The sequence below is a fragment of the Oryctolagus cuniculus genome, chromosome 8 (genome assembly GCF_964237555.1).
Source record: "Oryctolagus cuniculus chromosome 8, mOryCun1.1, whole genome shotgun sequence".
NCBI classification, from domain to species: Eukaryota; Metazoa; Chordata; class Mammalia; order Lagomorpha; family Leporidae; genus Oryctolagus; species Oryctolagus cuniculus.
This window is the reverse complement of record NC_091439.1, coordinates 125,563,912-125,589,445: the sequence shown is the minus strand read 5'-3', so window position 1 is coordinate 125,589,445 and position 25,534 is coordinate 125,563,912. Positions and strand designations below refer to the sequence as shown.

Below are 25,534 nucleotides of genomic sequence, written 5' to 3'. Positions count from 1 at the left end.
TAGGGACTGGCACTGTGATCCAATGGGTTAACGCCCTGGCCTGAAGTGCCAGCATCCCAAATGGGCACCAGTTCAAGACCTGGCTGCTCCACTTTTGATCCAGCTCTCCACCATGGCCTGGGAAAGCAGTAGAAGATGGCCCAAGTGCTTGGGCCCTGCACCTGTGTGGGAGACACAGGAAAAGCTCCTGGCTTCAGATCAGCACAGCTCCGGCCATTGCAGCCAATTGGGGAGCGAACCACCAGATGGAAGACCTCTCTCTGCCTCTCCTCTCTCTGTGTAACTCTGACTTTCAAGTAAATAAATAAATCTTTAAAAAACTCAAAAAAAATAGAATTAAAATGTGATTTGGTATGAACACGATTTTAAATCCATTCAAAGGATTTTATGGTATGCATCTTTATCAAATTTTGATGAGATTTTAGAATATGAGCTTTCATGAACTTTCTGTGACTTCATGATGAAAAAAAATGTATGAAAATGCTACCATGAAAAAAACTATGTGTGGGTTTAAATTTTTTGTGCCAATATCAGCTCATATTTTCATTCTGTTTTTATATATTTCACTGTATTCTTAAATACTGATTTTATAGTAACTGTTGCATGTCCCCTTGAACAATGGAATTGGAAATTCAAGACTGAAATGGGTTGAGCTGAAATTTTGGAATCAGATCATTCCATATTCCTTTTTGAATAAGTCTGTGAAGTGTGAAGTGTACAACATGATTTCCGCACAGTCAGAAAACATGACTCCTTTGAAGTCAGTTGCAAGCCAATTTGTTTATTTCTGGACAGAAAGAAAAATCTGTCAATTTTTTTTCTAAAAACACTCTTAGCTTCATGGTAGAGTGTAGGGAAATTGGTGATGTCCAGCTGTGAATATGCTACCATTGAATGAAATAAAATGATTCATTTTGGAGAGTTGGGCGGCCCCCTACTAGATGTGAGTTTTGCAGCTTGCTTTATAGGGTCGATTACTGTTGTTCCAAAGCACCAGATATGATGAGATGGTTCCATTTCTGTTGAAATAAAAAGTGAAATAATATTCTCAGATTCGGGAGATATCCCAATTCCTGATTAAAGAACTGCCCTCAAGATTTCCCCTAAGAAATGAGGTAAACATCATTAAACCAAAAGACACACATGAGAAGGAACTGATAATACATGTCTCCAGGTTATGAACCAAACTTCACCCTGTAAAAAAATTGCCTTTTGCCAATAATAACCTAGGTTTGCAGAGTGCTTGCTGGCACTACTGAGGAGAAGTTAAGAGGAAGCCCTGAGATACCATGCCAATGGAGCTCTTGAGTAACAGCGGACAGAGGACACAGCTGTGCCCTGGAATCCTCTTCCAATGCAGGATTCCGGTCAATCGCCCTACTTGACATGGGGTCAGATTCCAGGAGTGGCATTATTTATTTCACTGAAGATAAAACCTAAGTTTTCTTAGGACATATTCATAAAGTAAACTCAGTATGAGAGAGAGAGTGGCAAAAAAAGTACTTTAAAGCCAAGTGTCACACACTCATAAAGGAGTGTTTTCATGAGGTTTCTGAGACTTCATGCAGACAATTTAAGGAAAATATGTGTTATGAAAAAACCATAGATATTATACTTTCTGAACCCAACAAATCCCCACTCTTCATTTTTAGAAGATTTACCTTTATCTTTGAATACTCTTTGTGTACAAAGCATTGCAATTAACCCCTGATGAAGCAAAAGAATAAGGGCAGGTAAACTGAAAGGACCTGGTAGCTTGGAAAGTGTCCATTCAGTGTGCAACTACGAACACACATGGAACCACTTGATGCACAATGGTTGTCTTGGTGTAGGTGCCTCTTGGGCAATTTTCTACTCAGGAATTCCATCCATTCTTGGACAGAAACTGAATGTGTCAAGCAAAAATAGAAAACTTGTGCAAGCAGTCCTTCCTGTGAGGTTAAATGAAGTGCATGGGGAAAAAAATCCTAAGCAGTCATGGTAACTGTGCTCTTCTGTAACTCAGAAGTCAGAGGACAGTGCACTGGGTGGGCCCATACCAAGCGCAGGCTTGGCATCCTCTCCGGCTGGAGAATTCACTTGGTCATTATAGTGGACACTGGTCTGGTCTGCAGTAGCAGGGTAATTTGTTCTGCTGAAGAAACACCAGGGAGCAGGAAAAATAATGTTAGGTGAGAGCATGATACACTCATGGTGTGGATTTCAGGAGGTTTGAGACAGCTTAGAGATAAGCTTATGAAAAGATACAACTGATGAGCAAATTGATACCTAGAGTAATTGCTTTGTTGGACCAAAACAACTTCCTATTGTACCTTGATTCTTATATTTTAGTTTTTGTCTTTGAATACCAAATTGTCTTGCAGCATTAGAACTACTTTTAATGAAGGCAAAGAAAAAAATGAAACAAACTTGTAGCTTGGAAAATGTGAATTCAGTGTTGTACTGCCAACAAGTGTGAAGAAAACATGAAGACTATGTGGTCTTAGTTTATGGGCTTCATGGGCAATTCTCTACCAAGGAACTTCACCCACCAGGGGAAGAAACTGAAGATATTTCAAGCAAAGTTTAAAAACAAACATTTTGAAACAGTAGTCCTTAGTCTTATGTTAAGTAAAATACAGAGAAAAGAAAAGAAAATCTTAAGGAAAAGAGATCCTAACTCAGCTTTCCAGCCACTTGGAATGCAGAGGACAGAAGACATAGGTGGGCCCATCTAGGCTCAGGCGTGGCATCCTGTGCCATTTCGAGATTTTGGCCATTCACCCTACCTGGTATTGTGTCAACAGCAGCGGTAGCATCAAAGCACCTGTAGAATGACAAACAAAAGTTGTCAAGATATTTCAGACAACAGACCCATCTCAACATCTGATGGCAGCAAAAAAATTTGAAATCCAAGCAAATTGGCTCCTATTGTGGACTTGAATGAGTTTTCTGATACATCATTAAAATCAGTTTCTTAAAGTATGGATAATGAAAAAAAGCTCATAGTTTAATAATTTTAGAACAAAATTCTTGTTTAAATTCATTTTTAGTTTTTTTCCCCTTTTATCCTTGACTATTATTTGTATCTTAACAATCGCAACTACTCTTTCAGAAGACAAAAAGATTATGATAAAAATCAAAGGTCTGGTAACTTGGAAAGTGCCCATTTGGTGTTTCTCTAGGAGTCAAGGATAGAATAGGAGGAATACAAAATGGAGTAGATGAGGTTAAGTGCCCCACGGGAAATTCCCTGGCAAGGAACTCCATGCTTCCTGCACAGGATCTGAAGAGTCCAAGCCAAGTTAGAAAACTTCTACAAACATTTCTGCACAATAGTTCTTAGTGTAAAGTTTAAAGATTTGTACAGAAAGATAAAATCCTGGTGCTTTGGCACAGTAGGTTAACCCTCCACCTGCGGCACCAGCATCTCATATAGGTACCGGTCCTAGTCCCAGTTGCTTCTCTTCTGGTCCAGCCCTCCACCATGGCCTGGGAAAGCAGTAGAAGTTGGCCCAAGTGCTCTAGCCCCTGCACCCATGTGGAAGGCCTGGAAGAAGCTCTTGTCTGCTGGCTTTGGACCGGTGCAGCTCTGGCTAGTGTGGTCATTTGGGGAGTGAACCAACAGATGGAAGACCTTTCTCTGTCTGTCACTGTCTGTAATTCTACCTCTCAAATAAATTTAAAAAATCTTTAAAATAAAGAGAGAAAACCCCAAGGAATCAGGCCAGCTGTCCTCATAAGTAAGAAAAAGAGGAGAGAAAACATCAGTAGGCCCACTGCAAGGTTAGGCCTGATATCCTCTCCCAGTGGAAGATTTTTGTCAGTCACCATATTTGACACTGGGTGGGCTTCCCCTGGAGTGTCATTCATTCCGTTGCAGAAAAAAATAAAGCTCTCTTAAAACATTTTCATAAGACAGACTCATCTCAGTACCAGATAGTAATAACAAATTACTTTAAATACCAGCATCCTACACTTACAATGGGGATTTTCATGAGGTTTCTGAGACTTCATGTAGAAAAGCTAAGGAAAATATATGTTCTGGATTCATTTTTAGGTGTCTAATTTTACCTTTGAACACTATTTGTGTAGAAAGCACTGAAATTACCCTGCATTATGGCAAAGGCATAAGGAGATACTGATACTATCTGGTAACACGAAAAGTGTCCATGCAGCGTGCAACTGTGAGGCAACGATAGAATAACAATGCAAAACACTTTTCTTATTTTAGGTGCCTCTTGGGCAGTTCTCTACCCAGGAATTCCATCCATTCTTCATGCACAGAAACTGAGGATGTCAAACAACATTAGAAAACATGCGCAAGCATTCTAGAAAATGTAGTTCATACTGTGAGGTGAAATGAAGTTTATCGGGAAAAAATATCCTAAGGGATCATGTCAACTGTGCTCTCCAGTAACTCAGAAGACAGAGTACAGTAGACACGGGTGGTCCCATAGAAGGTCAGACTTCTCACCTTCTACCACTGGAGGATTTTGGTCAGTGAATATACGTGACACTGTTCTGGTTTGGAGTGGTGGGGGAAATTTCTTATGTTGAAGAAAAACCAGGAGTTATCTTAGTATATTTGAAGACAACATATTCATTTCAACATGGAGCAACAGTAAAAGAAAAAATATACTGAAACATAATACACCCATGATGTGGACTTCATGAGGCTTCTAAGAGGTAAGTTTATGTAAATACAATGAATGAAAACTTGATGCACAGGTTTAACAATCTGGGGGAGCAAAACAAGTCCTCATGCTAACTTCCTTCTTACATTGTTTAATTTTTGCCTTTGAATGCATTGTGTACTGACCGTTACACTACCCCTTGGTAAAGCCAAAGGAAAAGGATGGAAAAAAATGAAAGCAACTGGCAAGTTGGAACATTCCCACTCAGTGTACTCCAGCAAACAAATGATAGAAAAACAAGAAGCAAAACACTAGTCTTAGTTTAGATACCTCAATGACAATTCTCTACTAAAGTACTCCTTCCTGTGAGGAAACTAAGGTTTTCAAGCAAAGTGAGAAAACTCAAAGATATTTTTGAAAAGTAGTCCCTAGTGTTAGGTTAAAGGAAGTGCATAGAAATGAAGAAAAATACTAAGGAATGATGCTAACTCAACTCTCAGTAACTCAGAATGCAGAGGACAGAAGGCTTCAGCTGCCATTGAAAATTTTTTTTACTCTGTCATCATACCTTACACTGATTCGTACTCCAGGGTAGCATTAAATCACCTGTGGAAGGTAAATCAAAAGTTTTCTTAGGATATTTTCAGAACACAATCATTTTATCAACTGACAACAGGAAAACATTATTTGAACCCATAGAAATACATGCTCAAAATGTGGATTTTCATGAGTTTTCTGACACAAGATAAACATAGGTTTATTTTTGTTTATTTATTTATATATTTTTGACAGGCAGAGTGGACAGTGAGAGAGAGGCAGAGAAAGGTCTTCCCTTGCCGTTGGTTCACCCTCCAACGGCTGCTGCGGCCGGCGCACCTCAGTGATCCTATGGCAGGAGCCAGGTACTTCTCCTGGTCTCCCAAGGAGTGCAGGGCCCAAGCACTTGGGCCATCCTCCACTGCACTCCCTTCCCTAGCCACAGCAGAGAGCTGGCCTGGAAGAGGGGCAGCCGGGACAGAATCCGGCACCCTGACCAGGACTAGAACCCGGTGTGCCGGCGCTGCAAGGGGGAGGATTAGCCTAGTGAGCCGCGGCGCCGGCCAGACATAGGTTTATAAAGATAGGTACAATGAGAAAGCGGCTCATAGATTTAATAATTCAGCGACAAAAATGCCAATTTCAAATATATCCTTAGATTCCTTATTTTTATCCTTAAATATCGTTTGTGACTTACCAATTGCAAACACCCCTCAATAAAGAAAAAGCCAAGTATAGACAAAAGGAAAGGATACGGTAACTTGGAAAGTGCCCATTCCGTGTTCTGCTGGGAGCCACACAGAGAACAACATGAAACAAAAGCTTTGCCTTAGATTAGAGCCCTCAAGGACAATCTCTGCTGAGCAATTCCATCCTTCCTGGAGAACAACCGAAGAGACCGAGTCAAGTTAGTGGTCACATGAACATTTTGAAAATGGATTCTTTGTGTAAACTTAAAGAAACTGTATGGAAGTAAGAAGAAATCCTAAGGAAATACACCAAAGTGCTTTTCAGTAACTAAGAAGATAAAGTGCAAAAGGAAAGTGTGGTCCCACTCTAGATTCGGGCTGAATATTCACACAGTGAAGATCATGGTCAGTCACACACCTTGACACTGATTGGATTTCCATTGTGGTGTTACTTATTCTGTTGATGGAAAGAACTAAGGCTGTCTAATGATGTTTTCAGAAAACAGACCCATATCAATATGCACATGGTGTAACATAAATTATTTTACATCCCACCATGTTTAATTCATAATGATGATTCTCATGAACTTTATGGTACCCCAAAACAGAAGTAAAGGAAAATGCATGAGAACAAAACAGATAGATAGGAGAGTTGTTAAACAATTCCTATTTTAAATTTCTTCAAGATGTTTTATTTGTATTTGAACAGCAGCTGAGAACAAAGCATCAGATGACCTTAGGCTATAGCAAAGGGGTAAAGATAGACAATCGCCAAGTTTCTGGTAACTTGCAAAGTGCCCATAGAATGTGCAGCTGTTGGCCAGTGAGAGATGATGCGCTTCCACATGACGGTCTTGTACAGGTGTCACGTGGGCAAATCTCTATCGAGGAAATACGTCCTTCCGTGGCAGAAACTAAAGGTTTCAGGAACATTAAGAAAACATAGCCAAACGTTCTGGGAAAAGCAGCTCTCAGTATTATCTTGAAAGCATGGCAGACATACTGAAGAGGAGTTCTCAGAACTTATGCCACGTGAAATCTTCAGCATCTCATAGATCAGAGGACATAAAACATATGGACCCCTACTGAGCTGAGGCATGGTATCATTTGCCACTGGAAGGCTCTGCTCAGTCACCATGCCTGATTCTGGGTTTGACTCCAGTGAGACTATCATACTTCCTGTGGAAGAAAAAACAAAAGTTGCCTAAGCAGATTTTCAGATGCAGATCCAACTCCATGTCAGAAAGCAGGAACAGAAGTGATCTCCAACCCAAACAACACATTCTCATAATGTGGATGTGCACAAGTTTTCTGAGACATAATAAGGGTAAGTCTACAAAAATCCAAATTAGGAGAAAATGGGGAGATGTTGTCATGTTTTGAGAGAAAAACAACTGGCAAGTTGAAAATCATTCTTAGAGGTTTATGTCCTTGGCAATCATTTGAGTTTAAAGAATTTCCCTTCCACTTGGAGAAAATGAGACAACAGTCATAGATGAAAAGAAAGGATCCAGTAATTCAGAAAGTGCTCTCTCCATGTCCCAGTGGGAGCCACGAAAGAACAATATGATGCACAACCCACTGTCCTAGTACAGGAGCCACATGGATAACTCCATCAGGAATCCGGTCCCTCCTGGACAGCAACTGAAGACTTAAATTCAACATGACAAAGTCATGCAAATATTTAGGCAAGTTTATCCTTCATGGAGGGCTCCAGAAATGTAGATAGGATGCGACAAGCTACTAAGCAACCATGCCGACTCTTCAGTAAAGCAATAGACAGAATACAAATGACACGGTTGACACATGCCAAGCTCAGGCATGCCCTTCTCTTCGCATGGAGGATTTGGACCAGGTATATGTGTGGCAATGGTTAGGATTTCCAAGTTGGTTAGATTGACTCCGCTGCAGATGTACCTAAAAGTGTCTTCGGATAGGTTGAGAAAACACACTCAACCTGCTATTACAAGCAAATCAATGATTTGACATCCCAGCAAATGGCACTCAAAATCAACACTTTCTGGAGGTTTCTGAGACATCATAAACTAAGAATCAACTACATATCAGAAGTACCAAATGCAAAGCTAGAATACTACAAGGAAAAAAGTGTGTGGCACGTGGTGGTATAGAACTTGTGTACCAAGCATTGCAGTGACCATAAACAGCTGCAAAAGCATAAGGAGAGAGAAACTGAACATCTTTGTGATCTTGGGAAGCGCATACTGAGTGTAGAGCCACAGGAAGCAAACTGGCTGTCTCAGTAAATGTGCCCCAGGGGCAATGTTGTACCTAGGAACTCTATCCTTCCAGGCCAGAACATCAAAGGTTTCCAGCAACCTAAGAAACACAAAGGAAAAATGGAAAAAGCAACCCCTAGTGTTCAGAGAAAGGATCAGCAGAGAATATCAAAGGAACTTGTAAGGCATTCTGGTATTTGAGCACATCAAGTGCTCAAGAGAACAGAGGTTAGAACAGAAGTGTACCCAAAGGGAGACTGGTGCTAGCATCATTGGACACATTTGGAGTTTGATCAGTTATCAGACCATCCTAAATGTCAGATTCCCATGTAATCATCAGGTCTTTCGGTAAGGGAAAGAAAATAAGTCCTCGGTGATTTTTCACATCAGAGAGGAATAAAATCAGTATTTCTGAAACACAGAGATGAACACACTCACAATGGATGTTCCTGACAATTCTGACTCATGTTCCTGTACATGCAAACATACATTATGGGAAATGGCTCATGGATTTCAAACAGCTAGAGTAAAATCATTTCCTGCGCTCCACTCATTCTTAAAGGTTTTCTTTCTGTCCAGGGACATATCTTGATACTCCTAATTGCAAAGACAATTCCAGACAGCCAAAGAATAGAGAAAGATGTAATGAGAGATCTGGTAACATACAAATGGCACAAATGGTGTCTACCTGGGAGACAAGTAAAGTCACAGGTAGTCCAAGAGTGTTTTTTAGTTTGGTACCATCTCAGACAATATCTGAAAAATTTTCTACTATATTTACAAATGTTCGAATGGGGAACACAGGAATGGAACAACATGCAAATATAGGTGCAGGTTGGCTCCACTGCACACTGGAGCATTAGGTTCAGCGAGAAGACTTGACACTTGATTAGAGTTCTGCTATTATTTCATCCATGGAAGGATCCAGGCATACTGAACTGAGTGACTGAGAAGACAGATTTCATTCAGCATTAGTATAGAGTAACAAAAAATAACTTCCTAACTAAAGAGTAAGGAAGAAAAACTAAAAGGCTCTGCGAACATTCAAAAATGCCGAGTCGTTATGCAGCAGTGTTCAGCCAATGATAGGACTCACGAGGACAAAAGGCAGTCATGGAGGACACGACTTGCACACGAGCACTTCTACACTGAAGAAACGCATCCATGTTAAGCAGAAGGATGAAGATTCCAAAACAGGTAGAAAACACAGACATATTTTCAGAAAAGGAGACACTTAGCAATAACATTCCACCACAAAAATGTCACGTCAAAAAGGAACAACAGCAGTAACTCTAAAGCACAAACCACACATGAGCCAAACAGATTGTTCCTAAGTTCAAATGGGGGCGCTACAAGTTTGGGGACAACGATCTGTAACAAGATTACAGAGACCACAGAACCTACAAAAAACCAGAATGAAACAGAAAATCTTGGATTCACAGAAAGAGGTCACTGAGAAAAATGTCCTGAATCATGGCAAATTACAGGAAACAAAGTACATATTACAGTGCAAAGGCAAAATGGGCACAGAGAGACAGAGAAAACTGTACCACTCAGAGACAAAAAAAAAAAAAAAAAAGGGAAACCTTTAAGGAAGGTGAAGAAAATCGAAGCAAAACAGACTGAAAAAGCAGCGTTAAAGGCAGTTCAAACACTGGAGGAAAAAATGAAAGATCTATGTAAGCAAAAGACAGAGAAATCCTAGGTCACAGGACACCTTCTGGTAACAAGGAAGCACTTTGCAGAAGCTTCCCAGTCCCGGAGGCAATAGGAAAGCCCGTTCTCGCTCAAGGAGCCCCGGCAACCCAGCGGGCTCCCAGGGGCAGAGGACACAAGGCACACGGGGCCCCTACCGTGGTCGTGGTCGGGGTCGTGGTCAGCCTCCTCGGTGCTGGGAGTCATGGTTGGGAGCGGCACGTCCGGAACAGGTTCCCGGGTGCCGGGCTCGGCGTCTGCGGAAGAAGAAGAGACATCACGCACTTGGCCTGAGTGAGGGTCTCTGCCGACAACACACCTGCCTCCGCCTAGGAAACCAGGTAGAGCAATGTTCTCCCGGCCCCACACCTCCCGACGCCTCATGTGGGTGGGTGCCTAGGTCAGTGCGGAGACAGCACGGGCGCCTGCCTGCCTAGGCCACAAAGAATCCCGGCCAAGGGAAACTGGTGGCACCGGGGCCAGGGCGAGGGCCCGCAGCAGGGCGCGCCGTCCCCCCTTGTGCGTTGGGCCGCGCAAGGCCTTGGTGCCACCCCACCCTCCGAGTGGGTTCCCCTCCTTGGCCAGGGCTGGCGGGCTAAGAGCGGCCCTTCCCTTCCACACGGCAAGGCGACGAGGAAGGGGAAGTGAAAGGATCCAGGAACCAGGCAAGGGCCACCTCCGGGTTCCAGGGGCAGCCAAGAAAGAACCTGATGGCACCCAGCCCCCTGTCTCAGGGGAGGGGCCTGGTGGGCACACCTCGAGCAATCCTCTGGGCCCTCCAGGACGGCAACGGAGCACCGTGTCCGGCACGGGCTCAGTCCAGCCAGGCCTCGCTGGACGGCTCCCCGCGTGGGGGCGAGAGGGGAGAAAAGCGGACGGAGCAACCGCGCCCTCTCTCATCTGCGCCCACTCAGGGCACGCAGGACAGACGGGCCCGCGTGGCTGGCTCCACACACCAGCCCGGGTCTGGTCTGGGCCACGAGCGCACGACTGGGAACTGGCCCATCCAGGACACTGGGTCAGATTCTCCTGGTGGCCCGCCGCACTACAAGGCAGACAACTCCCCAGCTGCCTGGGGGCACGGCACGGGTCCAGAACACGCTCGTGCCAGCGTCAGAGGGCACATCGAGGACTGGTCCTCAGGCAGCGGCCACGCCTCCTGGACGCTGTCCCGGGAGCTCGGAGACCAGCCAACGCCAAGAGGAAGGCAAGGACGTCTCAGGAGAGGCAGAGGCACAGAGCACCACCCTCGCGGAGCCCAGCGTGCCCGCGCCTAAGTCCGCTGCGCACACTGGGCCACCAGGGGCAGTGGGGCACTCCACGCCGGGTCCCATGAGGCTTCTGCACTCGCAGCCTCCGTGGCCACGCCAGGCATGCGGGCTGGGAGTGCTGCACCAGACCCCCGGGGTGGGTCATGGCGGGAGCAGACGTGGGGGGCGGGGAAGCCTACGCCCCTCCCGCACGGGTTAGCAGACCACCACGCAGAGAAACGCACAACCTGCGGACAGGCCCAGGCAGCGTGCAGCCAACCAGAGCACCCGGGAGGACACACGGCCCCGTCTCGGAGCGCCTGACTCGCACCGCGGCCCCTCTCTCCCCAGGGAGCACATCCTTCCCGGGCAGAGCCCCGAGGACGTCCCCGCAGCTCCAGAGCACAGGCCAGCGTTTCGGGACAAGGAATCGCATGGCGACACCTTCCCGGTCCCGGAGGCAATAGGAAAGCCCGTTCTCGCTCAAGGAGCCCCGGCAACCCAGCGGGCTCCCAGGGGCAGAGGACACAAGGCACACGGGGCCCCTACCGTGGTTGTGGTCGTGGTCGTGGTCGTGGTCGTGGTCGTGGTCAGCCTCCTCGGTGCTGGGAGTCATGGTTGGGAGCGGCACGTCCGGAACAGGTTCCCGGGTGCCGGGCTCGGCGTCTGCGGAAGAAGAAGAGACATCACGCACTTGGCCCGAGTGAGGGTCTCTGCCGACAACACACCTGCCTCCGCCTAGGAAACCAGGCAGAGAAACGTTCTCCCGGCCCCACACCTCCCGACGCCTCATGTGGGTGGGTGCCTAGGTCAGTGCGGAGACAGCACGGGCGCCTGCCTGCCTAGGCCACAAAGAGTCCCGACCAAGGGAAACGGGTGGCACCGGGGCCAGGGCGAGGGCCCGCAGCAGGGCGCGCCGTCCCCCCTTGTGCGTTGGGCCGCGCAAGGCCTTGGTGCCACCCCACCCTCCGAGTGGGTTCCCCTCCTTGGCCAGGGCTGGCGGGCTAAGAGCGGCCCTTCCCTTCCACACGGCAAGGCGACGAGGAAGGGGAAGTGAAAGGATCCAGGAACCAGGCAAGGGCCACCTCCGGGTTCCAGGGGCAGCCAAGAAAGAACCTGACGGCACCCAGCCCCCTGTCTCAGGGGAGGGGCCTGGTGGGCACACCTCGAGCAATCCTCTGGGCCCTCCAGGACGGCAACGGAGCACCGTGTCCGGCACGGGCTCAGTCCAGCCAGGCCCCGCTGGACGGCTCCCCGCGTGGGGGCGAGAGGGGAGAAAAGCGGACGGAGCAACCGCGCCCTCTCTCATCTGCGCCCACTCAGGGCACGCAGGACAGACGGGCCCGCGTGGCTGGCTCCACACACCAGCCCGGGTCTGGTCTGGGCCACGAGCGCACGACTGGGAACTGGCCCATCCAGGACACTGGGTCAGATTCTCCTGGTGGCCCGCCGCACTACAAGGCAGACAACTCCCCAGCTGCCTGGGGGCACGGCACGGGTCCAGAACACGCTCGTGCCAGCGTCAGAGGGCACATCGAGGACTGGTCCTCAGGCAGCGGCCACGCCTCCTGGACGCTGTCCCGGGAGCTCGGAGACCAGCCAACGCCAAGAGGAAGGCAAGGACGTCTCAGGAGAGGCAGAGGCACAGAGCACCACCCTCGCGGAGCCCAGCGTGCCCGCGCCTAAGTCCGCTGCGCACACTGGGCCACCAGGGGCAGTGGGGCACTCCACGCCGGGTCCCATGAGGCTTCTGCACTCGCAGCCTCCGTGGCCACGCCAGGCATGCGGGCTGGGAGTGCTGCACCAGACCCCCGGGGTGGGTCATGGCGGGAGCAGACGTGGGGGGCGGGGAAGCCTACGCCCCTCCCGCACGGGTTAGCAGACCACCACGCAGAGAAACGCACAACCTGCGGACAGGCCCAGGCAGCGTGCAGCCAACCAGAGCACCCGGGAGGACACACGGCCCCGTCTCGGAGCGCCTGACTCGCACCGCGGCCCCTCTCTCCCCAGGGAGCACATCCTTCCCGGGCAGAGCCCCGAGGACGTCCCCGCAGCTCCAGAGCACAGGCCAGCGTTTCGGGACAAGGAATCGCATGGCGACACCTTCCCGGTCCCGGAGGCAATAGGAAAGCCCGTTCTCGCTCAAGGAGCCCCGGCAACCCAGCGGGCTCCCAGGGGCAGAGGACACAAGGCACACGGGGCCCCTACCGTGGTTGTGGTCGTGGTCGTGGTCGTGGTCGTGGTCGTGGTCAGCCTCCTCGGTGCTGGGAGTCATGGTTGGGAGCGGCACGTCCGGAACAGGTTCCCGGGTGCCGGGCTCGGCGTCTGCGGAAGAAGAAGAGACATCACGCACTTGGCCCGAGCGAGGGTCTCTGCCGACAACACACCTGCCTCCGCCTAGGAAACCAGGCAGAGAAACGTTCTCCCGGCCCCACACCTCCCGACGCCTCATGTGGGTGGGTGCCTAGGTCAGTGCGGAGACAGCACGGGCGCCTGCCTGCCTAGGCCACAAAGAGTCCCGACCAAGGGAAACGGGTGGCACCGGGGCCAGGGCGAGGGCCCGCAGCAGGGCGCGCCGTCCCCCCTTGTGCGTTGGGCCGCGCAAGGCCTTGGTGCCACCCCACCCTCCGAGTGGGTTCCCCTCCTTGGCCAGGGCTGGCGGGCTAAGAGCGGCCCTTCCCTTCCACACGGCAAGGCGACGAGGAAGGGGAAGTGAAAGGATCCAGGAACCAGGCAAGGGCCACCTCCGGGTTCCAGGGGCAGCCAAGAAAGAACCTGACGGCACCCAGCCCCCTGTCTCAGGGGAGGGGCCTGGTGGGCACACCTCGAGCAATCCTCTGGGCCCTCCAGGACGGCAACGGAGCACCGTGTCCGGCACGGGCTCAGTCCAGCCAGGCCCCGCTGGACGGCTCCCCGCGTGGGGGCGAGAGGGGAGAAAAGCGGACAGAGCAACCGCGCCCTCTCTCATCTGCGCCCACTCAGGGCACGCAGGACAGACGGGCCCGCGTGGCTGGCTCCACACACCAGCCCGGGTCTGGTCTGGGCCACGAGCGCACGACTGGGAACTGGCCCATCCAGGACACTGGGTCAGATTCTCCTGGTGGCCCGCCGCACTACAAGGCAGACAACTCCCCAGCTGCCTGGGGGCACGGCACGGGTCCAGAACACGCTCGTGCCAGCGTCAGAGGGCACATCGAGGACTGGTCCTCAGGCAGCGGCCACGCCTCCTGGACGCTGTCCCGGGAGCTCGGAGACCAGCCAACGCCAAGAGGAAGGCAAGGACGTCTCAGGAGAGGCAGAGGCACAGAGCACCACCCTCGCGGAGCCCAGCGTGCCCGCGCCTAAGTCCGCTGCGCACACTGGGCCACCAGGGGCAGTGGGGCACTCCACGCCGGGTCCCATGAGGCTTCTGCACTCGCAGCCTCCGTGGCCACGCCAGGCATGCGGGCTGGGAGTGCTGCACCAGACCCCCGGGGTGGGTCATGGCGGGAGCAGACGTGGGGGGCGGGGAAGCCTACGCCCCTCCCGCACGGGTTAGCAGACCACCACGCAGAGAAACGCACAACCTGCGGACAGGCCCAGGCAGCGTGCAGCCAACCAGAGCACCCGGGAGGACACACGGCCCCGTCTCGGAGCGCCTGACTCGCACCGCGGCCCCTCTCTCCCCAGGGAGCACATCCTTCCCGGGCAGAGCCCCGAGGACGTCCCCGCAGCTCCAGAGCACAGGCCAGCGTTTCGGGACAAGGAATCGCATGGCGACACCTTCCCGGTCCCGGAGGCAATAGGAAAGCCCGTTCTCGCTCAAGGAGCCCCGGCAACCCAGCGGGCTCCCAGGGGCAGAGGACACAAGGCACACGGGGCCCCTACCGTGGTTGTGGTCGTGGTCGTGGTCGTGGTCGTGGTCGTGGTCGTGGTCAGCCTCCTCGGTGCTGGGAGTCATGGTTGGGAGCGGCACGTCCGGAACAGGTTCCTGGGTGCCGGGCTCGGCGTCTGCGGAAGAAGAAGAGACATCACGCACTTGGCCCGAGTGAGGGTCTCTGCCGACAACACACCTGCCTCCGCCTAGGAAACCAGGCAGAGAAACGTTCTCCCGGCCCCACACCTCCCGACGCCTCATGTGGGTGGGTGCCTAGGTCAGTGCGGAGACAGCACGGGCGCCTGCCTGCCTAGGCCACAAAGAGTCCCGACCAAGGGAAACGGGTGGCACCGGGGCCAGGGCGAGGGCCCGCAGCAGGGCGCGCCGTCCCCCCTTGTGCGTTGGGCCGCGCAAGGCCTTGGTGCCACCCCACCCTCCGAGTGGGTTCCCCTCCTTGGCCAGGGCTGGCGGGCTAAGAGCGGCCCTTCCCTTCCACACGGCAAGGCGACGAGGAAGGGGAAGTGAAAGGATCCAGGAACCAGGCAAGGGCCACCTCCGGGTTCCAGGGGCAGCCAAGAAAGAACCTGACGGCACCCAGCCCCCTGTCTCAGGGGAGGGGCCTGGTGGGCACACCTCGAGCAATCCTCTGGGCCCTCCAGGACGGCAACGGAGCACCGTGTCCGGCACGGGCTCAGTCCAGCCAGGCCCCGCTGGACGGCTCCCCGCGTGGGGGCGAGAGGGGAGAAAAGCGGACGGAGCAACCGCGCCCTCTCTCATCTGCGCCCACTCAGGGCACGCAGGACAGACGGGCCCGCGTGGCTGGCTCCACACACCAGCCCGGGTCTGGTCTGGGCCACGAGCGCACGACTGGGAACTGGCCCATCCAGGACACTGGGTCAGATTCTCCTGGTGGCCCGCCGCACTACAAGGCAGACAACTCCCCAGCTGCCTGGGGGCACGGCACGGGTCCAGAACACGCTCGTGCCAGCGTCAGAGGGCACATCGAGGACTGGTCCTCAGGCAGCGGCCACGCCTCCTGGACGCTGTCCCGGGAGCTCGGAGACCAGCCAACGCCAAGAGGAAGGCAAGGACGTCTCAGGAGAGGCAGAGGCACAGAGCACCACCCTCGCGGAGCCCAGCGTGCCCGCGCCTAAGTCCGCTGCGCACACTGGGCCACCAGGGGCAGTGGGGCACTCCACGCCGGGTCCCATGAGGCTTCTGCACTCGCAGCCTCCGTGGCCACGCCAGGCATGCGGGCTGGGAGTGCTGCACCAGACCCCCGGGGTGGGTCATGGCGGGAGCAGACGTGGGGGGCGGGGAAGCCTACGCCCCTCCCGCACGGGTTAGCAGACCACCACGCAGAGAAACGCACAACCTGCGGACAGGCCCAGGCAGCGTGCAGCCAACCAGAGCACCCGGGAGGACACACGGCCCCGTCTCGGAGCGCCTGACTCGCACCGCGGCCCCTCTCTCCCCAGGGAGCACATCCTTCCCGGGCAGAGCCCCGAGGACGTCCCCGCAGCTCCAGAGCACAGGCCAGCGTTTCGGGACAAGGAATCGCATGGCGACACCTTCCCGGTCCCGGAGGCAATAGGAAAGCCCGTTCTCGCTCAAGGAGCCCCGGCAACCCAGCGGGCTCCCAGGGGCAGAGGACACAAGGCACACGGGGCCCCTACCGTGGTTGTGGTCGTGGTCGTGGTCGTGGTCGTGGTCGTGGTCAGCCTCCTCGGTGCTGGGAGTCATGGTTGGGAGCGGCACGTCCGGAACAGGTTCCCGGGTGCCGGGCTCGGCGTCTGCGGAAGAAGAAGAGACATCACGCACTTGGCCCGAGTGAGGGTCTCTGCCGACAACACACCTGCCTCCGCCTAGGAAACCAGGCAGAGAAACGTTCTCCCGGCCCCACACCTCCCGACGCCTCATGTGGGTGGGTGCCTAGGTCAGTGCGGAGACAGCACGGGCGCCTGCCTGCCTAGGCCACAAAGAGTCCCGACCAAGGGAAACGGGTGGCACCGGGGCCAGGGCGAGGGCCCGCAGCAGGGCGCGCCGTCCCCCCTTGTGCGTTGGGCCGCGCAAGGCCTTGGTGCCACCCCACCCTCCGAGTGGGTTCCCCTCCTTGGCCAGGGCTGGCGGGCTAAGAGCGGCCCTTCCCTTCCACACGGCAAGGCGACGAGGAAGGGGAAGTGAAAGGATCCAGGAACCAGGCAAGGGCCACCTCCGGGTTCCAGGGGCAGCCAAGAAAGAACCTGACGGCACCCAGCCCCCTGTCTCAGGGGAGGGGCCTGGTGGGCACACCTCGAGCAATCCTCTGGGCCCTCCAGGACGGCAACGGAGCACCGTGTCCGGCACGGGCTCAGTCCAGCCAGGCCCCGCTGGACGGCTCCCCGCGTGGGGGCGAGAGGGGAGAAAAGCGGACGGAGCAACCGCGCCCTCTCTCATCTGCGCCCACTCAGGGCACGCAGGACAGACGGGCCCGCGTGGCTGGCTCCACACACCAGCCCGGGTCTGGTCTGGGCCACGAGCGCACGACTGGGAACTGGCCCATCCAGGACACTGGGTCAGATTCTCCTGGTGGCCCGCCGCACTACAAGGCAGACAACTCCCCAGCTGCCTGGGGGCACGGCACGGGTCCAGAACACGCTCGTGCCAGCGTCAGAGGGCACATCGAGGACTGGTCCTCAGGCAGCGGCCACGCCTCCTGGACGCTGTCCCGGGAGCTCGGAGACCAGCCAACGCCAAGAGGAAGGCAAGGACGTCTCAGGAGAGGCAGAGGCACAGAGCACCACCCTCGCGGAGCCCAGCGTGCCCGCGCCTAAGTCCGCTGCGCACACTGGGCCACCAGGGGCAGTGGGGCACTCCACGCCGGGTCCCATGAGGCTTCTGCACTCGCAGCCTCCGTGGCCACGCCAGGCATGCGGGCTGGGAGTGCTGCACCAGACCCCCGGGGTGGGTCATGGCGGGAGCAGACGTGGGGGGCGGGGAAGCCTACGCCCCTCCCGCACGGGTTAGCAGACCACCACGCAGAGAAACGCACAACCTGCGGACAGGCCCAGGCAGCGTGCAGCCAACCAGAGCACCCGGGAGGACACACGGCCCCGTCTCGGAGCGCCTGACTCGCACCGCGGCCCCTCTCTCCCCAGGGAGCACATCCTTCCCGGGCAGAGCCCCGAGGACGTCCCCGCAGCTCCAGAGCACAGGCCAGCGTTTCGGGACAAGGAATCGCATGGCGACACCTTCCCGGTCCCGGAGGCAATAGGAAAGCCCGTTCTCGCTCAAGGAGCCCCGGCAACCCAGCGGGCTCCCAGGGGCAGAGGACACAAGGCACACGGGGCCCCTACCGTGGTTGTGGTCGTGGTCGTGGTCGTGGTCGTGGTCGTGGTCAGCCTCCTCGGTGCTGGGAGTCATGGTTGGGAGCGGCACGTCCGGAACAGGTTCCCGGGTGCCGGGCTCGGCGTCTGCGGAAGAAGAAGAGACATCACGCACTTGGCCCGAGCGAGGGTCTCTGCCGACAACACACCTGCCTCCGCCTAGGAAACCAGGCAGAGAAACGTTCTCCCGGCCCCACACCTCCCGACGCCTCATGTGGGTGGGTGCCTAGGTCAGTGCGGAGACAGCACGGGCGCCTGCCTGCCTAGGCCACAAAGAGTCCCGACCAAGGGAAACGGGTGGCACCGGGGCCAGGGCGAGGGCCCGCAGCAGGGCGCGCCGTCCCCCCTTGTGCGTTGGGCCGCGCAAGGCCTTGGTGCCACCCCACCCTCCGAGTGGGTTCCCCTCCTTGGCCAGGGCTGGCGGGCTAAGAGCGGCCCTTCCCTTCCACACGGCAAGGCGACGAGGAAGGGGAAGTGAAAGGATCCAGGAACCAGGCAAGGGCCACCTCCGGGTTCCAGGGGCAGCCAAGAAAGAACCTGACGGCACCCAGCCCCCTGTCTCAGGGGAGGGGCCTGGTGGGCACACCTCGAGCAATCCTCTGGGCCCTCCAGGACGGCAACGGAGCACCGTGTCCGGCACGGGCTCAGTCCAGCCAGGCCCCGCTGGACGGCTCCCCGCGTGGGGGCGAGAGGGGAGAAAAGCGGACGGAGCAACCGCGCCCTCTCTCATCTGCGCCCACTCAGGGCACGCAGGACAGACGGGCCCGCGTGGCTGGCTCCACACACCAGCCCGGGTCTGGTCTGGGCCACGAGCGCACGACTGGGAACTGGCCCATCCAGGACACTGGGTCAGATTCTCCTGGTGGCCCGCCGCACTACAAGGCAGACAACTCCCCAGCTGCCTGGGGGCACGGCACGGGTCCAGAACACGCTCGTGCCAGCGTCAGAGGGCACATCGAGGACTGGTCCTCAGGCAGCGGCCACGCCTCCTGGACGCTGTCCCGGGAGCTCGGAGACCAGCCAACGCCAAGAGGAAGGCAAGGACGTCTCAGGAGAGGCAGAGGCACAGAGCACCACCCTCGCGGAGCCCAGCGTGCCCGCGCCTAAGTCCGCTGCGCACACTGGGCCACCAGGGGCAGTGGGGCACTCCACGCCGGGTCCCATGAGGCTTCTGCACTCGCAGCCTCCGTGGCCACGCCAGGCATGCGGGCTGGGAGTGCTGCACCAGACCCCCGGGGTGGGTCATGGCGGGAGCAGACGTGGGGGGCGGGGAAGCCTACGCCCCTCCCGCACGGGTTAGCAGACCACCACGCAGAGAAACGCACAACCTGCGGACAGGCCCAGGCAGCGTGCAGCCAACCAGAGCACCCGGGAGGACACACGGCCCCGTCTCGGAGCGCCTGACTCGCACCGCGGCCCCTCTCTCCCCAGGGAGCACATCCTTCCCGGGCAGAGCCCCGAGGACGTCCCCGCAGCTCCAGAGCACAGGCCAGCGTTTCGGGACAAGGAATCGCATGGCGACACCTTCCCGGTCCCGGAGGCAATAGGAAAGCCCGTTCTCGCTCAAGGAGCCCCGGCAACCCAGCGGGCTCCCAGGGGCAGAGGACACAAGGCACACGGGGCCCCTACCGTGGTTGTGGTCATGGTCGTGGTCGTGGTCGTGGTCGTGGTCAGCCTCCTCGGTGCTGGGAGTCATGGTTGGGAGCGGCACGTCCGGAACAGGTTCCCGGGTGCCGGGCTCGGCGTCTGCGGAAGAAGAAGAGACATCACGCACTTGGCCCGAGCGAGGGTCTCTGCCGACAACACACCTGCCTCCGCCTAGGAAACCAGGCAGAGAAACGTTCTCCCGGCCCCACACCTCCCGACGCCTCATGTGGGTGGGTGCCTAGGTCAGTGCGGAGACAGCACGGGCGCCTGCCTGCCTAGGCCACAAAGAGTCCCGACCAAGGGAAACGGGTGGCACCGGGGCCAGGGCGAGGGCCCGCAGCAGGGCGCGCCATCCCCCCTTGTGCGTTGGGCCGCGCAAGGCCTTGGTGCCACCCCACCCTCCGAGTGGGTTCCCCTCCTTGGCCAGGGCTGGCGGGCTAAGAGCGGCCCTTCCCTTCCACACGGCAAGGCGACGAGGAAGGGGAAGTGAAAGGATCCAGGAACCAGGCAAGGGCCACCTCCGGGTTCCAGGGGCAGCCAAGAAAGAACCTGACGGCACCCAGCCCCCTGTCTCAGGGGAGGGGCCTGGTGGGCACACCTCGAGCAATCCTCTGGGCCCTCCAGGACGGCAACGGAGCACCGTGTCCGGCACGGGCTCAGTCCAGCCAGGCCCCGCTGGACGGCTCCCCGCGTGGGGGCGAGAGGGGAGAAAAGCGGACGGAGCAACCGCGCCCTCTCTCATCTGCGCCCACTCAGGGCACGCAGGACAGACGGGCCCGCGTGGCTGGCTCCACACACCAGCCCGGGTCTGGTCTGGGCCACGAGCGCACGACTGGGAACTGGCCCATCCAGGACACTGGGTCAGATTCTCCTGGTGGCCCGCCGCACTACAAGGCAGACAACTCCCCAGCTGCCTGGGGGCACGGCACGGGTCCAGAACACGCTCGTGCCAGCGTCAGAGGGCACATCGAGGACTGGTCCTCAGGCAGCGGCCACGCCTCCTGGACGCTGTCCCGGGAGCTCGGAGACCAGCCAACGCCAAGAGGAAGGCAAGGACGTCTCAGGAGAGGCAGAGGCACAGAGCACCACCCTCGCGGAGCCCAGCGTGCCCGCGCCTAAGTCCGCTGCGCACACTGGGCCACCAGGGGCAGTGGGGCACTCCACGCCGGGTCCCATGAGGCTTCTGCACTCGCAGCCTCCGTGGCCACGCCAGGCATGCGGGCTGGGAGTGCTGCACCAGACCCCCGGGGTGGGTCATGGCGGGAGCAGACGTGGGGGGCGGGGAAGCCTACGCCCCTCCCGCACGGGTTAGCAGACCACCACGCAGAGAAACGCACAACCTGCGGACAGGCCCAGGCAGCGTGCAGCCAACCAGAGCACCCGGGAGGACACACGGCCCCGTCTCGGAGCGCCTGACTCGCACCGCGGCCCCTCTCTCCCCAGGGAGCACATCCTTCCCGGGCAGAGCCCCGAGGACGTCCCCGCAGCTCCAGAGCACAGGCCAGCGTTTCGGGACAAGGAATCGCATGGCGACACCTTCCCGGTCCCGGAGGCAATAGGAAAGCCCGTTCTCGCTCAAGGAGCCCCGGCAACCCAGCGGGCTCCCAGGGGCAGAGGACACAAGGCACACGGGGCCCCTACCGTGGTTGTGGTCGTGGTCGTGGTCGTGGTCGTGGTCGTGGTCGTGGTCAGCCTCCTCGGTGCTGGGAGTCATGGTTGGGAGCGGCACGTCCGGAACAGGTTCCCGGGTGCCGGGCTCGGCGTCTGCGGAAGAAGAAGAGACATCACGCACTTGGCCCGAGCGAGGGTCTCTGCCGACAACACACCTGCCTCCGCCTAGGAAACCAGGCAGAGAAACGTTCTCCCGGCCCCACACCTCCCGACGCCTCATGTGGGTGGGTGCCTAGGTCAGTGCGGAGACAGCACGGGCGCCTGCCTGCCTAGGCCACAAAGAGTCCCGACCAAGGGAAACGGGTGGCACCGGGGCCAGGGCGAGGGCCCGCAGCAGGGCGCGCCGTCCCCCCTTGTGCGTTGGGCCGCGCAAGGCCTTGGTGCCACCCCACCCTCCGAGTGGGTTCCCCTCCTTGGCCAGGGCTGGCGGGCTAAGAGCGGCCCTTCCCTTCCACACGGCAAGGCGACGAGGAAGGGGAAGTGAAAGGATCCAGGAACCAGGCAAGGGCCACCTCCGGGTTCCAGGGGCAGCCAAGAAAGAACCTGACGGCACCCAGCCCCCTGTCTCAGGGGAGGGGCCTGGTGGGCACACCTCGAGCAATCCTCTGGGCCCTCCAGGACGGCAACGGAGCACCGTGTCCGGCACGGGCTCAGTCCAGCCAGGCCCCGCTGGACGGCTCCCCGCGTGGGGGCGAGAGGGGAGAAAAGCGGACGGAGCAACCGCGCCCTCTCTCATCTGCGCCCACTCAGGGCACGCAGGACAGACGGGCCCGCGTGGCTGGCTCCACACACCAGCCCGGGTCTGGTCTGGGCCACGAGCGCACGACTGGGAACTGGCCCATCCAGGACACTGGGTCAGATTCTCCTGGTGGCCCGCCGCACTACAAGGCAGACAACTCCCCAGCTGCCTGGGGGCACGGCACGGGTCCAGAACACGCTCGTGCCAGCGTCAGAGGGCACATCGAGGACTGGTCCTCAGGCAGCGGCCACGCCTCCTGGACGCTGTCCCGGGAGCTCGGAGACCAGCCAACGCCAAGAGGAAGGCAAGGACGTCTCAGGAGAGGCAGAGGCACAGAGCACCACCCTCGCGGAGCCCAGCGTGCCCGCGCCTAAGTCCGCTGCGCACACTGGGCCACCAGGGGCAGTGGGGCACTCCACGCCGGGTCCCATGAGGCTTCTGCACTCGCAGCCTCCGTGGCCACGCCAGGCATGCGGGCTGGGAGTGCTGCACCAGACCCCCGGGGTGGGTCATGGCGGGAGCAGACGTGGGGGGCGGGGAAGCCTACGCCCCTCCCGCACGGGTTAGCAGACCACCACGCAGAGAAACGCACAACCTGCGGACAGGCCCAGGCAGCGTGCAGCCAACCAGAGCACCCGGGAGGACACACGGCCCCGTCTCGGAGCGCCTGACTCGCACCGCGGCCCCTCTCTCCCCAGGGAGCACATCCTTCCCGGGCAGAGCCCCGAGGACGTCCCCGCAGCTCCAGAGCACAGGCCAGCGTTTCGGGACAAGGAATCGCATGGCGACACCTTCCCGGTCCCGGAGGCAATAGGAAAGCCCGTTCTCGCTCAAGGAGCCCCGGCAACCCAGCGGGCTCCCAGGGGCAGAGGACACAAGGCACACGGGGCCCCTACCGTGGTTGTGGTCGTGGTCGTGGTCGTGGTCATGGTCGTGGTCGTGGTCAGCCTCCTCGGTGCTGGGAGTCATGGTTGGGAGCGGCACGTCCGGAACAGGTTCCCGGGTGCCGGGCTCGGCGTCTGCGGAAGAAGAAGAGACATCACGCACTTGGCCCGAGCGAGGGTCTCTGCCGACAACACACCTGCCTCCGCCTAGGAAACCAGGCAGAGAAACGTTCTCCCGGCCCCACACCTCCCGACGCCTCATGTGGGTGGGTGCCTAGGTCAGTGCGGAGACAGCACGGGCGCCTGCCTGCCTAGGCCACAAAGAGTCCCGACCAAGGGAAACGGGTGGCACCGGGGCCAGGGCGAGGGCCCGCAGCAGGGCGCGCCGTCCCCCCTTGTGCGTTGGGCCGCGCAAGGCCTTGGTGCCACCCCACCCTCCGAGTGGGTTCCCCTCCTTGGCCAGGGCTGGCGGGCTAAGAGCGGCCCTTCCCTTCCACACGGCAAGGCGACGAGGAAGGGGAAGTGAAAGGATCCAGGAACCAGGCCAGGGCCACCTCCGGGTTCCAGGGGCAGCCAAGAAAGAACCTGACGGCACCCAGCCCCCTGTCTCAGGGGAGGGGCCTGGTGGGCACACCTCGAGCAATCCTCTGGGCCCTCCAGGACGGCAACGGAGCACCGTGTCCGGCACGGGCTCAGTCCAGCCAGGCCCCGCTGGACGGCTCCCCGCGTGGGGGCGAGAGGGGAGAAAAGCGGACGGAGCAACCGCGCCCTCTCTCATCTGCGCCCACTCAGGGCACGCAGGACAGACGGGCCCGCGTGGCTGGCTCCACACACCAGCCCGGGTCTGGTCTGGGCCACGAGCGCACGACTGGGAACTGGCCCATCCAGGACACTGGGTCAGATTCTCCTGGTGGCCCGCCGCACTACAAGGCAGACAACTCCCCAGCTGCCTGGGGGCACGGCACGGGTCCAGAACACGCTCGTGCCAGCGTCAGAGGGCACATCGAGGACTGGTCCTCAGGCAGCGGCCACGCCTCCTGGACGCTGTCCCGGGAGCTCGGAGACCAGCCAACGCCAAGAGGAAGGCAAGGACGTCTCAGGAGAGGCAGAGGCACAGAGCACCACCCTCGCGGAGCCCAGCGTGCCCGCGCCTAAGTCCGCTGCGCACACTGGGCCACCAGGGGCAGTGGGGCACTCCACGCCGGGTCCCATGAGGCTTCTGCACTCGCAGCCTCCGTGGCCACGCCAGGCATGCGGGCTGGGAGTGCTGCACCAGACCCCCGGGGTGGGTCATGGCGGGAGCAGACGTGGGGGGCGGGGAAGCCTACGCCCCTCCCGCACGGGTCAGCAGACCACCACGCAGAGAAACGCACAACCTGCGGACAGGCCCAGGCAGCGTGCAGCCAACCAGAGCACCCGGGAGGACACACGGCCCCGTCTCGGAGCGCCTGACTCGCACCGCGGCCCCTCTCTCCCCAGGGAGCACATCCTTCCCGGGCAGAGCCCCGAGGACGTCCCCGCAGCTCCAGAGCACAGGCCAGCGTTTCGGGACAAGGAATCGCATGGCGACACCTTCCCGGTCCCGGAGGCAATAGGAAAGCCCGTTCTCGCTCAAGGAGCCCCGGCAACCCAGCGGGCTCCCAGGGGCAGAGGACACAAGGCACACGGGGCCCCTACCGTGGTTGTGGTCGTGGTCGTGGTCGTGGTCGTGGTCGTGGTCGTGGTCGTGGTCGTGGTCGTGGTCAGCCTCCTCGGTGCTGGGAGTCATGGTTGGGAGCGGCACGTCCGGAACAGGTTCCCGGGTGCCGGGCTCGGCGTCTGCGGAAGAAGAAGAGACATCACGCACTTGGCCCGAGTGAGGGTCTCTGCCGACAACACACCTGCCTCCGCCTAGGAAACCAGGCAGAGAAACGTTCTCCCGGCCCCACACCTCCCGACGCCTCATGTGGGTGGGTGCCTAGGTCAGTGCGGAGACAGCACGGGCGCCTGCCTGCCTAGGCCACAAAGAGTCCCGACCAAGGGAAACGGGTGGCACCGGGGCCAGGGCGAGGGCCCGCAGCAGGGCGCGCCGTCCCCCCTTGTGCGTTGGGCCGCGCAAGGCCTTGGTGCCACCCCACCCTCCGAGTGGGTTCCCCTCCTTGGCCAGGGCTGGCGGGCTAAGAGCGGCCCTTCCCTTCCACACGGCAAGGCGACGAGGAAGGGGAAGTGAAAGGATCCAGGAACCAGGCAAGGGCCACCTCCGGGTTCCAGGGGCAGCCAAGAAAGAACCTGACGGCACCCAGCCCCCTGTCTCAGGGGAGGGGCCTGGTGGGCACACCTCGAGCAATCCTCTGGGCCCTCCAGGACGG

The 25,534-nt window shown here is 57.9% G+C and overlaps 1 protein-coding gene across 1 annotated transcript in view; it reads right to left on the bottom strand.

Annotated features, from left to right (window-relative positions):
• Window positions 1-761: 761 nt before the first annotated feature.
• Window positions 762-25,534, bottom strand: part of LOC138843586 (rho GTPase-activating protein 20-like) — a 107,086-nt gene continuing 82,313 nt past the window's right edge. Inside the window, exons 16-18 of the mRNA XM_070048209.1 lie at window positions 5,185-5,222; window positions 2,769-2,806; window positions 762-1,019 (exon numbers count right to left, since the gene is read on the bottom strand). Coding sequence (XP_069904310.1) covers window positions 2,798-2,806; window positions 5,185-5,222 — 47 coding nt within the window. The 3' untranslated portion in view covers window positions 762-1,019; window positions 2,769-2,797. The remainder of the gene's footprint in view (window positions 1,020-2,768; window positions 2,807-5,184; window positions 5,223-25,534) is intronic.